Source organism: Eretmochelys imbricata, chromosome 5 (assembly GCF_965152235.1).
Source record: "Eretmochelys imbricata isolate rEreImb1 chromosome 5, rEreImb1.hap1, whole genome shotgun sequence".
Lineage (NCBI taxonomy): Eukaryota > Metazoa > Chordata > Testudines > Cheloniidae > Eretmochelys > Eretmochelys imbricata.
In genome coordinates this window covers 100,269,635-100,286,049 of record NC_135576.1, presented here as the reverse complement: position 1 = coordinate 100,286,049, position 16,415 = coordinate 100,269,635, and the positions used below count along the sequence as shown (strand labels likewise).

General features: G+C 41.4%; 1 protein-coding gene across 1 annotated transcript in view; it reads right to left on the bottom strand.

Moving 5' to 3' along the window:
- Nucleotides 1-16,415, bottom strand: part of DOCK8 (dedicator of cytokinesis 8) — a 132,815-nt gene that overhangs the window by 25,461 nt on the left and 90,939 nt on the right. Inside the window, exons 27-33 of the mRNA XM_077817612.1 lie at nt 15,192-15,347; nt 12,872-13,011; nt 11,399-11,568; nt 9,383-9,531; nt 7,669-7,851; nt 6,418-6,553; nt 4,657-4,744 (exon numbers count right to left, since the gene is read on the bottom strand). Of these exons, the coding sequence (XP_077673738.1) occupies nt 4,657-4,744; nt 6,418-6,553; nt 7,669-7,851; nt 9,383-9,531; nt 11,399-11,568; nt 12,872-13,011; nt 15,192-15,347 (1,022 nt within the window). The remainder of the gene's footprint in view (nt 1-4,656; nt 4,745-6,417; nt 6,554-7,668; nt 7,852-9,382; nt 9,532-11,398; nt 11,569-12,871; nt 13,012-15,191; nt 15,348-16,415) is intronic.

Here is a 16,415-nt window from a genome sequence, read left to right as displayed (position 1 = left end):
CAGATCTGGTTCCTGGGCAGAGGCGCGCAAGTGGCTCTGCGTGGCTCTCGCCCACAGGCACTGCCCCCCAGTTCCTATTGGCCAGGAACCAGCCAATGGGAGTTCAGAGCCAGTACTCGGGCAGTGCATGGAGCTCTGGGGCCACCCTGCCTAGGAGCCAGACCTGCTGCTGGCTGCTACTGGGGTGCAGTGCGGTGTCAGAACAGGTAGGGACTAGCCTGCTTTAGTCGGGCAGCACCACCGATGGGACTTTTAATGGCCCGGCTGGCGGTGCTGACCAGAGCTGCTGTGACCCAGTGCCTTACATTCTGTGACCCAGTACTGGGTTGCAACCCGCTGTTTGAAAACCACTGCTTTAGACCATTGATCCCCAAGAAAAGCCCTACAACTAGGCCGACGGATATTTTTAAATAGAAGATGCAGTTTCCTTTGGCACAATAACATCATAATAATGAGCAATATTTATAAAATGATGCCATGCCCCACCCCAGGGAGGGATGGACTGAGGTGTATGAGAAGAGGCAGCAAGTCCCATACACTTGAGGCCACTACAGCAAAAGGCGCCATCGCCAGTCGATTTAAGAAGGGATGGTGGCATCCCTAAAAAGAGTCGAGGGAATGATGGGGCAAAGAGCAAACCTGTATCATGACAAGGCTCAGGGAGGAGGTCTGGAACATAGGCCCTCTAGATTTCTCAGCAGGATGATGACTTGAGCCTGATGAATTATTTGTAACCCAAAAAAATGACGAAGTTCATCTACTCGCTGACCCTGAGTTACCCAGGATCATGAGGTGGTTTGCTCAGCTGTATTCATTATTACTTCTGGGCTCCAGTACGTTTGCAAACTCTCAGTTGAGAGTATTCAGTATTTGAAATCAGAGCTGTTCTGACAGGACTCATCACTCACGTGGTGTGTTTCTGTCCCCTGGCTGGATGAATAACTCTTACCATCAGGTGTCTGGTGTGAATTCACAATTTGCTTTTTGTGAATGTTCTACTACGTTTGCTACATTTCTACTACATTTGCTTCAAAATTTATATTGGGATGAGACTGGAAATCTCAGCTATTAAAGACCAGCATGGCCATCTTCAAGTCATCTTGGCAGTGTTATAGACTGCCAGGGTAGGGAAGTAAGGGCAGGTGTAACATGACTGATCACATTTATTCAAAGCCGGGAATGATGGAGAAGACCTGCCAGGAGGCGATTGCAATAATCAAGCCATGTATTGCTAAATAAGAGTGAAGACTGCACAAATTAAATAAACAACACGTTCTTTTGAACCATTTCCAGCAACCACTGGATAATTCACGCCCTGTACATTAGCCACGCCGATTGATTGACTCCTTTCCTGACATTCCACTTAAACTATAACAGTGACTACAAACTACTTCAAGGCAGGTAGGGCAAGGAGAAGTGAGGACAAGTGTCAGCATATGCGAACCTGAACATGTGGCCTACCAACTGACTCCCGAATGCCTTCTGGAGTATGAAAATGACAACGTGCAAATAGTTTTCCAGTGTTAAAATCCTGGTTAAATCACTAGGGACAAGCAAGACACTCAGATACCATAGCGATGAGTGCCGTAGGCCATGTCTATACTTACAGGGCTGCAGCAGCTCAGCTGTACCAGTACGGCTGCAGCGCATATGGTAAAGACGTTCTACGCTGATAGGAGAGACTTCTCCTGTCGGCATAAAAAAACCCACCCCTGCGAGCGGCATAAGCTATGTCAGCAGGAGAAGCTCTTCCGCCGACAGCACTGTGAACATGAGTGCTTATGTCAGTGTAACATTTGTCACTCAGGGGGGTGGAATATTCATACTCCTGGGTGACATAAGTTTTGCCGACATAGGCAGTAGTGTAGACGCAGCCATATAAACATAAAAGCCTTGTGTACATGCAGAGTTGCACAGGTTTAGCTAAAGGTGTGATTTTAAACTGATTTAGTTGAACCAGTGCAAAAGGCTGTATCGAACACTTATTTCAGGTTAAGCCAGGTTTATTTTGGTTTAGCTTAAGTCAATTAGGAACGGTTATAAGCTAAACCATAATAAGCCACTTTTAAACCAAAAGAAGAGTACCCACACAGGGGTTTCCACCACTTTTTAGCTCAACCAGTGCAAATTTGTGTATAAACAATCTTCTTGACAAACAGAATCCTTATCCCTAATTATCCCTAGACTGCTTTTGCAGCCCCAAGGCTAAAGTTGCCTCTATCCCATTCCTGTGCAACGGAGTGGGGATAGTGTCTGATATATAAGCCCCTGCTCTGTGCCTCCTTGGTCCACTTCTGCTTATCATGGCAATTGGGTAATTAAGGACCTAATCCTATTGCCTTAGTAAGGAGTAAATCCATTGGTTTTTATAGGAATTTTACTTATGAAAGATTGAAAAGGACCACAAAATTTGGTCCCAAAGTTTCAACTTCTGTTTTCAAAAAGGGAATTATATTAATCCTACTGAATCAGCATTTCATTCCATAGTTAAAACTGCTACATTATTTAGCCCAGTATTTCTAGGTCGTACCAGCAATCTCCGGACTGTACAAATACTGCAGTAAGAGATGGCATCAATTTGATTTTCGTGAGGAAATGAGAGATACATGAACAAAAGGCAGAGTGGACAAAGATTTGTCATTTTTTAAAATTATAATGAATTCTAAAACCAAAAACCTCTTTTAAAAAACCAGTTATGATTACTGATAACAATGTAGTTACCTTTCACAGCATTTACAAAACCCAGGCACAGAAAACCAGAGCCAAACCAATTATCCAAGCAAAAATTAAAAAGGGAGCTAAAGAAGGTCATTATCATGGAAAGTCACTGCAATTTTAATATAGGGAGGCTACTGCACTGCCAGAATGAAAGGCAATCCTTTCAATTAATCTAATTCAGGTTCAGAATGGACAAGAAGGAAAAATGGCATCTCTCCAAATGTCTATATTTGTAGAAGCTTGGCATACACAGCATGCAGGTACTGCTAGTAGCATAACTGATTAATAAAAAGCCAGTTTTCTATAACTATAAACATTCAATTATTTATCACTGCAGTCTGCTGATTAAGTTGATCTATTTTACCTGTGCATTCATACTTTGGAGAGTGACAGAAATTTGTATCCACAAATCACAATTTACAACTTGCAACAGGAAAAATATGTCACTCTTTTCCCCTTTGCAAATAAGTCAACTCAAATATAATACAAAAGGTCAAATTTTGCTCACGTGATTTCATGCATTTTAAAGCCAGAAAGGACCATTGTGATCATATAGTCTGGCCTTCTGTAAAATACAGCCACAGAACTTCCCCAAAATAATTCCTTTAGAACTACAGCATATCTTTAAAAAAAAATCCAAACTTGAATTTAAAATGACTGGTGATGGAGAATTAACCATGACCTTCGGTAAATTGTTCCACTAGTTAATTATCTTCACTGTTAAGAATTTACACCCCATTTTCAGTCTCAATTTGTGTAGTTTCAACTTCCAAACACTAGAATTTGTTATACCTTTGTCTGCTAGATTAAAGAGCCTGTTTTCAAACATTTGTTCCTCATGTAGATATTTACAGACTGATCAAGTCACCCCTTGTAACCTTCTCGTTGTTAAGCTAAATAGATTGAGCTCCTTTAGCCTAGCATTATAAAGCACATTTTCTAATCCTGCAGTCATTCTTGTGGGTCTTCTCTGAACCCTCTCCAATTTATCAACCTCCTTCTGGAATTGTGGGCACCAGAACTGGACACAGCATTCCAGCAGTGGTCACACTAATGCCAAATCCGGAGGTAAAATAACCTCTCTACTCCTACGTGAGATTCCCCTCTTTACGCATCCAAGAATTGTACTAGCCCTTTTGGCCACAGCGTCACACTGGGAGTTCATGTTCACCTGATTATCCATCGTGACCCCCAAATCTTTTTCAGAGTCACTGCTTCTCAGGATAAGAGTCCGCAGTCTTGCAAGTATGGCCTACTCATTCTTTGTTCCTAGATGTATACATTTACATTTAGCTGTATTAAAATGCATATTGTTTGCTTGCACCAGCTTAACAAGTGATCCAGACTGCTTTCCATTTAATGAGACTAAGCATGTACTATCATGCTGTATATATAAAGTAGCTATAGCTACACCACCACATAAGTCATATAACCCCCTCTTATGGGTTTTCAGTATATGCATCAGTGATCCAGTGTCACTCATGCAGTTAATGAACACAAGATAACAGGGTAAACATCTCATTCAAGCATTTACAATCTCCTTATTGTGTAACAGCAACATCCAGCATCCTTGTGCTAGATCAGTGGTTTTCAACCTTTCTTCATTTGCAGACCTCTAAAAAATTTCGAATGGAGGTGTGGAGCCCTTTAGAAATCTTAGACATAGTCTGCAGACCACCACAGAGCCCCAGGCCACAGGTTGAAAACCACTGTTCTATAGTAACAACAACCTTTCGTGGACCCCTTAGACATAGTCTGCGGACCCCCAGGGGTCCATAGACCACAGTTGAAAACCACTGTGCTAGGTAATCACTTTTGATTTCTTTACCCCTCTGAAGACTGGGGCTGGACTGAAGCTGCGGATTTTGTAATAAAATCATCCTGGGAAAAATAAGGTTAGTTCTGGTAAAAGAGATATAAATTTATTAAATGACTTACTTATCTAGCCTCTCGTTCGCCTGCCGCCATTGAGTCTGCTCTTTTCTCCAACGCAGGTTTTCATTTAACCCTGGGAATCTGTCATTCCCTAAGAGGGCAACATATGTCAGCAAGATTAAAGCACAGAGGGGTGATCTGGATTTTGATAGCAAATCGTACAGGAGGATCTACATTTCTGCAACAGTCAGACAGTTTTCAAATCTTCCAGCTTTAAGTCTCCTGGACGCTAGTAAATGCACATTGTCAATCATTTTTAAAAACCTGGGTTTATACATTTATGTTTGTTACACATGCCTCAGAAAATTAAAAATCCATTTTGAATTGAACCGACTGCCTCCCTGTGTAAGCAACTTGTTTATTTTTAATATTTTCGAAACCACTGTCATGTTTCTTCCTGGTGCGAGGGCACTAATATAATGACATCACTGTGCACACACACTACTCGTGGAAGCACCCACACTTTTTTCCTTCTGCTCCTACAAGAAAGATATGGTCAGAAAAGCAACTATATAAAAAGGAATGTCCTTACAGATCTGCTCTTCTTACATTTTCTGGATCCTATCTGCTTTCAATTCTGATAAAATAAAGGGCCATGTAAACCCATATAAGGGGCAGGAAATGTGAGTTTCAACTCATGCTCCTCATCAATCCATCTGAGGGGCAGGATTTGTTCTGTATGGATCAGGTAGGGAGTGTAACCCTTTAGACCCACAGAGATACTAATCTGAGTACACTCATGAAGGCCCAGTGGCCTCACAGATTTACCCAGGTAGTCTTCCTCTCTTCTGATAGCCTCCCCATGTGACTGCACAGTAGCAGATGCAGGGGAGGCCCAGTAGAAATTAATGTTGCTTGGAACAACAATAACTCCCAACTCTCAGAAAACAGCTGCTCTCTGGCTCCACCCACCCCTCTGATCCACATATCCATACGGAATTACTATCCTCATGGCGAAGAGGCCATAAGATTTGGAGGTGGGGTGAATGTACCATGGACCCAGCATCCCTCTATTTAACATCCCCACCTGCATAGCCCTATATTTTAACTACTTTTTCATTCCTGTTAGCTCTGCAGAGCCAATACAACTATGGGAGAGTGAGTTAGAATCTATTCTGGCTTGGGCATCATCCACAGAATTTTTAAGTGGATCCTCATTACAGACAAAAAATACATTTTCTGGCAATGATGCACAAGTCAACATAACCCAGCTTGACTCTCAGATCCTTCCCCCACCCCTCCCAGCTGGATTTGGAGTTCTAGCAGTTAGAAGAATCATTTTTTAAATTTATAGATGGAGTGCATCACATATAAAGGCACTGAGAGGCAACAAACATGAATCATATGTCCACAAAACTAGAGGGTGGACTGAGGTCTGGCTGAAACTCAGTCTCCAATTGCATAAAATGTCTCTCCATATATTTTTGGGCCTAAGGTAACTGACAGTGTCTCACCCTTTATTAATAGACTATGCATAACTTAAAACAGAATCAAAGAAACATTACATGTGATTTTTTGAGATATGTTGACTGCATATTTCTAGCATAAGAAGAGCTCACAGATTATACATGTTGAAAGCTAAAAACATTTTTATCCACAGCAAAGCATAGAAAAGTCTGCAAGGGCACGAAAGGGAGAGAAATACATTTGCAGCTTTTATTGCCTTCCAAAGACACAAAGGGAAGAACATTAATATCCACAGCACACTTGAAGTCTTTTGATAAAAATTAAATTAAAAATTAGAGGGGGTGGGGGGGAAAGTACCAGCTGGTGTCCTGCAGCGTTTCATCATTTCACCCCTGGCTCCTTCGCCTCTCAGTAAAGCCTCTTCTAGCCTGGCTTTTACATCTCTTGATTTCTGAAGCACTTGGGTGCTGACTTTGTCAGAGCTTTGTTTGCCCTGGACATACATGAGAAAGGAAGTTTCAGTGATCGGTTTCTGAGCAGCCCCCTTAAAGTACATATAGTCAAATTAACTCTTCGTCCGAGGTGTACTACCAAAGCTGTAGCTACAGTCTCCAGATCAGGCAGAGGGCACTGAACACTATCAAAGGGGCACACGGCACACACGATCAAAGTACAATAGCAACATGCACACTGTCAAAGGGCTAGTGTGTGTAGTGTTTCTAAGCACACCGGGATAGCTGGAAGTAAGGCGAAAGGCGGAATTGGATAGATTGTTTAAGATGCTCCAATATTTCAAAAGGCCCCACTGTCATTATGCTACCGTTATAGTTTGCAATTCTGTAGCATCTTCTATGCAATGGGCTTTGCGTGCGTTAATGTATTTAGTTTCACAACTCCCTTGTGAAGTAGGTAGGTAGTATTATTCCAATTTTACAGATGAAGAAACAGGCTCATCACAAAAACTACTTGACCAGGTTCAGACAGGCAATCTGTGGCTTAGATAAGAGCCTTGACTTTCAGACCCATGCCTGAACCACAAGACCATTCTTCCATCTCATGGCTCACTATAAAGGGTAGAAGAAAGAGTGCGTGGAAAGAAGCTACCCCAACCCACCTTCCCACGGGCTATTTATGTGCCAGAGGGAAAGAGGAAAGGAACTGGACTGTAGAAATATGTAAAAATGTATGGTGAGTGAAACTCCAAAGATTGTAGGTTTACTTTAGATAGACAGATATATTCAAAAGCCTGGCTCCTTATCTGAATGTCTCAGCAGAGAAATGTTGGTAAAACAGACTCATTTGCACAACTGTTGGCTCTCCTGCTTCTATTCAGAAGTAAGATGCTCAGAGCCACACAAAAAGGAAATCAATAAATAATTTAAAACAACTTTATAGGATCTCATAAAAAGTTTATTTGAGTTTTGTTCAAAAGCTTGGGTCAATTATTTTATGTGAATCGGTTTACTCATCCCTAACAATGGTGAGGATCAGGTGACAAGAGAGCCAGTTTAACCTCTTCCAGTCACAGAATTATGGGTTGCCAGGGAAGGATTGCGCTAGAGTTTGTTAAAAAATTGTGACAAAGTATCAGTGAAAAGTTCCATTTACCTTGTACTCAAAGCATGAAACGCAAATGAAAAGAAGATCTAAAATTCTGTTTAGCTGCATGGATGGAAGATCTGCAATCCACTTCCGAATTAGACTCTGTTCAGCATTTTTCATGATCCAGAGGAAACAGATCAAAAGGTTGCGAGTAGTATCAGGACTTAATGTGTTGTACTGTTTGTAGGGCTAGAAACAGATAAAAAACGTGTTCCATGGAGGGAGAAAAAAGAGAAAAATCATACTGGTTCAGTAATATTATTTAAATACTGGTGGAGTTTTGTATCAAAACCATAGTTCATGCTGAGAGTGCTTCATCTATTCCATATTCAATATTTATAACATACAGCTGAGGCTGTGTAGACAGGAAGTGCATGTGTGTAAAAAAAGAGAGAGAGAGAGAGAAAGGGGCACTGGTTGGTAGTTATCTCTGCATCAGTTTTGTTAGCATGTAGTGTAGAGATAGAATTCTCTAATTGTTAAGGACTTTCCTGTTGTGTTTCCTACTGTTTTTGTAATGTAACGTATTTACACAGATACACACATCTCAGTGGTCATTAGCGCACACAGATACATCCATGCAATTTTGGAAATCTGGGCCATAAATTATAGGCCACATTTTAAAAGCAATTACCCCAGGTTGTGCCCAAAAAATATTTCCATGCTTGTATAAAGGAATGATTGCGGTCAGGGTAACTGAGCACACAAGAATATACTTTTAACTATTTAAGTGTGTACTAGGCACACATTTACCAATTTATAGGTGTAATGACCCTTTTGTGAGTGTGCACATATTTTGTGGCAGTTACTTGAATGATTATTTATTAAAATATTGCCCTATATGGATGTATAAAAGGTTGCTATTTTGATACTAAAAGGATTTAGGAACATTTGAATGCAAACAGAAACCATTTTTTGTTTATGCAGGCTTACAAAAGTGAGACCAACACTAAACGGCAACAAAAGGTAAACCTGTACAAATGCATAAAGCATGTAACAGAAAGCTTTATCATAGGTAGGGCTAATTGTCTGACATTTTCCATTACAAAGCCTGTTTTCAGTTGCTTATAACTTCGGCAAACTTTACCCGTTTGAGCTGATGGGTGTCTGATTTAGGCTTTTTAATATTTATTTATTTATTTATTTATTTATTATTTTCCAGCCAGAATGGTTCAGCCAATTCCAAGCATGAGGCCAGGGCAAAATAAATTGTTTTACCTATCTGAAAAAATTCTGGCAACCTTTCCTTTGAAATGCTCTATTCCCCCCATGATTTGGAGCAGGGACTTGACATGTGGCAGGGCTGCAGCGTATGACTTTTGCCATCCCTGTCAAAATCCACACAAATCTGGCCAATTTTTATCAGCCTTTGAAAAATGGGACATTGTACGTGCACAGTAGAAACTTGCTAGAGCTAAAATCTCCCAAGATCCCACCCTCACTAAGAATGCTCAAGCCTCTCACAGCTCCTAAGTGCTGACCAGACTCCACATGTACCATTTCCACAGGGCTACTGATTGTTCTCCCTCCAGCCCATAGATATGGGGGCAAAGCTGGTCTTTCCCTGTAGTGGCTGCTCCCAGCTGTTCCAGGCCAAGCACTGGAATTGAAAGCAGGGAGCCTGTCTCTCTCGTACTCTGACGGTTTAGGGTAACCTCAGCGAGAGGATAATAAAATAATACTGCCAGAAAGAAAGCCTGGCAAAGCAATGCAGACATACCAGGGAAGACAGAGGTGCACTTGAAGTCCTTAGAAGGTTGAACTGATTCCCCGCAATGGCCCAGGCAACAGACTGATTGATTGGGTTTGTAGATTCTTGCTCTTCCTCGGGACTCCCTGTACGACTTTTCCCACTGCGGGCTTCTGAAACTACATGTGAAATGCCCCATTGACTCTGCACAGCATAATCCAACATTATTATGTAGGATTAGCTGGACAGTTTGCAACTACCAGCAGACTGCCAGGTTATACAAATAAGCACAAGGGTAGAAGGATCTGTTCTAACCCACTCCTGCTGTCTGGTAAAGTTGATTTATGCTTCAGAGGCAAAGCCACTAAAGGGTCTCAGGATGGCTCTGAACTACAGCGTCAAACCAGTGCTTTGCACTGCTTGGATTAAATCACCAATGCCAGGGTCAATGACATTATGTTACTGAGCATTATCACCAAAGCTGTGCTTGCGTGGCAGATTTCTCACCGAAATACACAAACAATACCTTAGACGTTAGTCCATCCGGGGCGTGGCTGCACATTGGGCTACCCACATTTGCCACCCTTGCCTGTCGATGGCCCATCTCGCACATACAACACAATACTGTACAAAGCTGGCAACTACTGACAGAGGAGGTGGTGCCTACTGGTTAAAAGACAGGCTTAGGATTCAAGACTCCTCACTTCTGTTCCCAGTTTTTCCACAGGCTTTCTGAGTTACCTTGAGCAAATAAGTTATTTAAACTAATTTTTACAAGGTCCTCTAATACTCAGTGCTCAACTCGAGACACCAAAGGTTGGGTTTTTAGAGGTGCTAAGCAACTCCAACTGATTTCAATGTGCTCAGTACCTCTGAAAACTAAGCTCATGGCATCTCGATTTAGGTACCCCAAAACAGAGGCACCCCAAGCTACTGGACATATTTGAATGTTTAGGCCTTATCCTTGCTATGCCTCAGTCTTCTCATCTACAAGATAGGGATAAAACCTCGATTAACAGAGCATGGTGAGGTTTAACCAGTGTGTGTAATGTGTTTCAACACTCTTGGGTGGCAGGTGGTAACAGAAGTTCCAAATATTATTGTTTTATTCCAGACATGTACAAAATGTTTTCATAACTGGTAAAAAATTGTATTTCTCAAAACAGCTATATGTTTTTCTTTGCTGCCTTGAATTTTTCATGAAAACAAATGGTAGTTCTGCACGTAGCACAGCGTTGTCCTTTCAATAGAACATAAATAGCTGGTTTCTCTGAAAAAAAAAAGGGCAACCTGCTGCCTGCGACAAATCCATAAGAACTCATTGAAGTCAAATATGACAGGGTCAGACAGTGTAGAGAACTATTTTTTAAAAGGATTAAAGATTGAGAACAGTATTTGTAGTTTCATGATTTAGGATAAAAATTCTATTCTAGACTCTTGAGCCTGCTAGTCACATTTGCCTGCAAATGCTCCTTTTAACTACAGCACCATGATAACTGTACTATCAGATAACAGAAAAATGAGTACATAAAATGAGCAAGTCAGTTTGTAAACCTGTTACTATTTCCTAATTAAACAAACAGCATAAAAGTGAGCAAACAAAAAAATCTAACAGTATCCAACTCATCTAGGTTCGCACTAGCTAAATAATGTAACAACATAACATTGTTACCCTTATTATCCTTGCTATTGTTTGTTACACCCATTTATATCTTAATATTAGATTGTAACCCTTCCACGGCAGGGACCATGTTTATATGTTAGCCATCTATCAGAATAGTTATTAATTAATCAGTGATATAGCATTATGTATAATCAAGCACTGCTCTATCATTTGCTCACCTTATTATTTCTGTACAGTTTCCAAGTTATAGTATTTGAATAAACATTTTTCTGTACTTGAAAATCCAACTTACTTTTAATTAAAGAAACATTTGCACTCGCAGGCATGTTTGGAGTAGTTAAGGCAATCTCTTTTACATTTTGTCAGCTCACTTCATGAAGTCACTTGGAGAGATCAAATAAGGGAAGAAAAGAAGGTCTTACCTGTAAAGTCATACAGCTGTGGCAGGGCATCCAAAATGATCCCAACCAAAGGGAGGTAAAGGGCAGCAATTTTGACCTTCACCTCTGGTTTTAAGCAGCGCTGGTCGAGGTCATGGGAACTCAGCAGGCTGTGCACAGCACTGATCGCTTTCCTCTGCACTTTACTGATTCTGTCAGCACAAACAAGGACTAGCTCTGTTACTGAGACACATGCAGGTTATATGGATCAAAGAGGCTATGAGAGATGATTGAGGTGAAGGAAGTTCATAAATATTCTGTGGATAATTCCTTATGCTATAACCAGAGAGTAACATCTCAGTCTGCTTTCCCTACATAAATCCTGATCCAGATGACAGACTTCACACCTGCAAAGTAGGGAAAACTGTCCCAGGCAATTTCAACAGGGTGGAGAAACAGATTTAAAGAAACATGTCACACCCTTGCAATGGTCAAGTACGGCAATTGCCTAACCAAATCCTTCAGCATGATGGAAGGCAGCAGTGTTTTCAAGACCTTCACCTTGCTAAGAGCAAGTGAAATTCCCGCTGATGGGATGTGAAATTCCCAATGACATTTTTGCTCCATATTTACTTATCATTATCGCATGTAAATAATACACATGCATTCACTGGGGGAGAACATTTTGCCTACAAAGCAATCGTACTATTGCCTTATTACAAAGTGACCACTAAGTAATTATCCACAGGGTGAAAGCACTATGTTTATTTGACTGAAGCAGAAAGCGTTGTACATAACTGTTGTAGGGCTAGTGTTCATCACACTCTGCATAAAGATATGTTATCTTTAAGAGAGATTATCCTTTCCAACAGAACTTTTTGTTCCCTCTTCAAGAAGTTGCCCCATATGCTTCTTGTACCATATATTAGCCCCTATTTTTCCTATGGTTTTATATCACCACAGCTGCCCTCCGAGACAGAGAACTTGATAGTTCACCTTGCTCAGAATAAGTCTACTCCAAATGGTGGAGTGGGTGCCTGGGCTCCATGGGAGCCATTCTGCAGTGGATGTTTGTAACAGGCATACACATGGAGGTTAACTTGTGGTTTGTTACAGGCATGCACATGGAGGTTAACATGTGGTTTGTTACAGGCATGCACGGTTAACATGTGGTTTGTTACAGGCATGCACATGGAGGTTAACATGTGGTTTGTTACAGGCATGCACATGGAGGTTAACATGTGGTTTGTTAGAAGCATGCACATGGAAGGTAACACACCAACATTCTCCAGGGTACACAAGGCCAGTGAAACACTATCAATTTTACTCCAAAGGCAGAGGGAGCAATAAGTGGTTTTCTCTCTTGCTATGCTGACCATACTGCCTTTGTAGCATCTTCATAATGGAAAGCAAGAGACTGGACCTAAAAATCAAACCCACATCTCTCACGTGACCCTACTGAGTACTGATCACAGGGCCATCAGAAAAAATCCTCTTAAAAACTGAGAAACCTACCCTTCTGCCTCCGTGTCCAGTGCGGCTGCCAGTTCAGTGAAAAGCAGTCCAGCCAGAAAGTGCTGCTGACGATAATCTGCCGAAAGGTCAAACATGCTGGCAATTTTCTGATCCTGGAAACTAGAGCAGGAGCTTGAATTCTGCAAAAGTATACCAGGTGTTTTAATGGATGATCAAAGAAAATACAACTCGTTTAAACAGACAATAGTGCCACTCGCTGAAAATACAGCTAACAGCCTGTTCTACTGTAAACAACTGAATACAACATGGGAACAAGGTAATCATCTGAGGGAAATATTGGAATGTATAATAAAAATGTCAAGCTTTTCAATCAAATTGAGCAAAATCTCTCTGAAACAAAATTTTCCCATGCATATATAGAGCTATGCAAAGCTAGAGCAGAGCGTGCAATTATAACAGAGTAATTTCTTCAATGCATTTAGCCTCTTTTACTGTTTGCAGTGGTCTGCTTACAATTTTCTCAAATCTGTTTTGAGGAATTATTCAGTGAATACTTTCTATGATTAACCCTCTGTGTTAATTACGCATGAGCAACTCGGTGCGAGTGTTTGATATGCAAACAAGCTGTGTTTGTTAGTTTGAATAGGACACAAAGCCAGAATCAACCCTGTGTTCAGATTGCTCTGTAGAGTTTGTACCATTCTGCTGACACAAAGCAGCCCTAAAGCTGGCATAGCCAACCATGGGAAGATCACCCCAGTGCAGAGCCTGCATAGTGGCTTCTTTGCCACGTGTACTCCCTCAATACCCCATGGCAGGTACAGAAATGTGGCCAGCAAGAAGGAGGTCTGAACATGCTTTTCCTGTATCCTGGCAGTGTCTGGGGCCACTGGCAGCCAGTATAATTTAGAGCAGCCTTCGATTTGCTATAACATATGGCTGGGGTTGATGCACAGCCACACCAGGATCAGCAGAGTTGCCGCTGAGTTTGTGCTATCAGCTCCTCAGCTGTAACCATGGATCTGAGCCATAGGTCACTTGGTACGTTTCTGTTCCTGACTGGGTGAGCATAACTCTTAGAATCTGTTTCCAGTGCAAATACTTAGCTTTACAATTTGCTTTTCATTAATATTCTTCAATATTCACTTGAAAATATTTCTGCCAAAACTAATTTGCTTGAATATTAGCAGAAAACAAACATATAAAAACCAGATCCCAACTTTGTGGTTGACCCCTAGCTCCATAATGGGCTGAATCAAAACCCCACTTCTGAACACACACACCCCCCGCCCCAAACTTTGGGATAGTGCAGGCTTGAATTTGGAAAAAACCCCTACAGAGTGGTCCTATCTCAGCTGCTGTATAGATGCAGGCGTAGCTGTTTGTTTGCAGTAATACAGGGGCATGGAGCATCCATTTAAATGAATTTCATATATAAGCTCTCAACAAAAATTCCATAAGATTTATCCCCATGGCAACAAAATCTCACTCAAGTTAGCAACTATCCTGTAGACAGAGCAGAGTTACTAAATTGGTGGCCAGCTATTGTAGCAACTCATGCAAAAGCAGCAAAAAGCCCAGTGGCTCGAGTAGGTTGTACTTTGTGGGTGACTCCTAAGGGAGGAAAGAGTTGATGATATTGCCTAAGGAGAAGATCGATTCTAAGTGGTAGCTGCCAGGCTCTGCTTTGCAGTATCTGGTTTTGATAGCTATGCAGAGTTCCTTGGTATCTTTAGTAGTGGAATCTCATTTCCAACTGTTTGGTGTCAAGAATCAGCCTTTAGCAACAACACTGGGAAATCCTGACTCTCAGAGCCTCAAGATTTATTTTAATGGTCAGAACGGACCTTAAGAAAAACCGTTGCCTTAATGAATATTGACTTGTCTGTACACTTAAGATGACCAGTGAGAACGTGTGCAAAAGCTCAGAATGCAAAGTCTGCCACATATTTCCATATGCTATGACCCTCACAAACAGATGTTCCATCTTTCTGATAGTACCGTGTGCTGCATCTTCACAAGCACAGTCATTGCTGTACAGTGGGTGTGCATAGCTTTTTTCAATAGGTGTTTCTAGCCGCGCTGACTGAAAATTCCCACAAACATTTCCCCCACGTTTGCATGGCATGATATGTATGAACTTGTGTAATTCAGCTTCATAGTAGCACCTTGCTGATATTAGTCTTTTCTGCCCCTTTTCTACAAAAGGGAGCTCGCAACTCTTGATGATTATAGACTGATGAATCCTGACTTAAGTAGCTGAATACAGCAGCAGTGGAAAGACCATCAGTTCTCCACATACTTACTTCATATCAGGATGTCTGACATGTGATACGGCAGACATGTGAGTGATGCCTACCTGTGATGACAGAGAGGGAGAGGGGGACGCTGGTGCAGACACTGAAGTCATGAAGAAGAGATTCAGATTGAGGTAATGTTCATGGCTGCAGAGAATCCCTAGGAACTCCAGCCTCATAGAAATTAGGGTGGGGAGGGTATTGAGCTTGTTTGACAGCTAGAAAAAACAAACAGAAATATCATGTGACAAGCACGGGTAATTTAGCTGTACACAGAGAAATATCCTCCTCCTAAAACAGAATCAGCCAATTTAATAAAAGTAACTGAGCAGAGTAACAGACAGCAAAAAGCTCACTGGATTCTTGTGTTTGACAAGATTCCATCCATTAGGCTTTCTCTGTTTAGTGGGGGTGTTTTTGTACTTGGCTGACCTCCCAAGAAAGGATCAGTTATTCTTTCCTTCCAGCAAAAATGCAATTGCCTTAGCAAGCTTGTCTGGACAGTAATTTTGAAGGATTCCCCCCCTACCCACCCACCCACACTGCCCCCGCTTTGTGCATACTAATATTAACTTTTTTAAAAATCTGTTGTGCCTGTGGCAAACTAAACAAAGGAATCTGCTCCTGCACTATGCACCATACGGTTCCAAGAGTGCTGCCAGATCCCTTCACAAGTGTAATGCCACAGCAGAAACTGTGTGACAAAACACTTGTGAACTTCAGTGGAAGTTGTGCACGTGTCCAATGGGAGAATTTGGCCTTCTTTTGGTAAACATGGAAATAGGCTATATGGCTCACAACATCAAAATGCTTAGAAAAAAATAAAGAAACACCAAATAACTTGTATGAAAATAATTGAGACGTCATGCATTTTTATACTAGGATTTTCTAGGAGGATTTTGAAGCAAAGATATTTGCAAAGAACACAAGAGGTTAGAGCTCAAGATGGATTTTTTTTAATCTAAGACCATGTGGCATGGTCCAGAGGGAAGCAGAGGCATGAAAAATCTGCCGAAATGTAGCCAGTGTATGTCAGAGGAGGAGCAGGGTCAGCACAAACATTTTCTCCCACTTACTCCTCCAAGCTCCTCTGTTCAAACACTGTACAGTTGTGACTTCACAAGCTTGGGGTGTATGCCTAGAAGAAGGGGGTGTTTGTTCTATATAGCAAGCTAGCCTCCAAATACAGAGACTTTTCCACTGGTAAATTATGAAAAAGTTAATACTGCTCATAGAGGCATTCCACTTTGTGCACTGAGTGCCATTGGCAGAGATACAGATCGTGG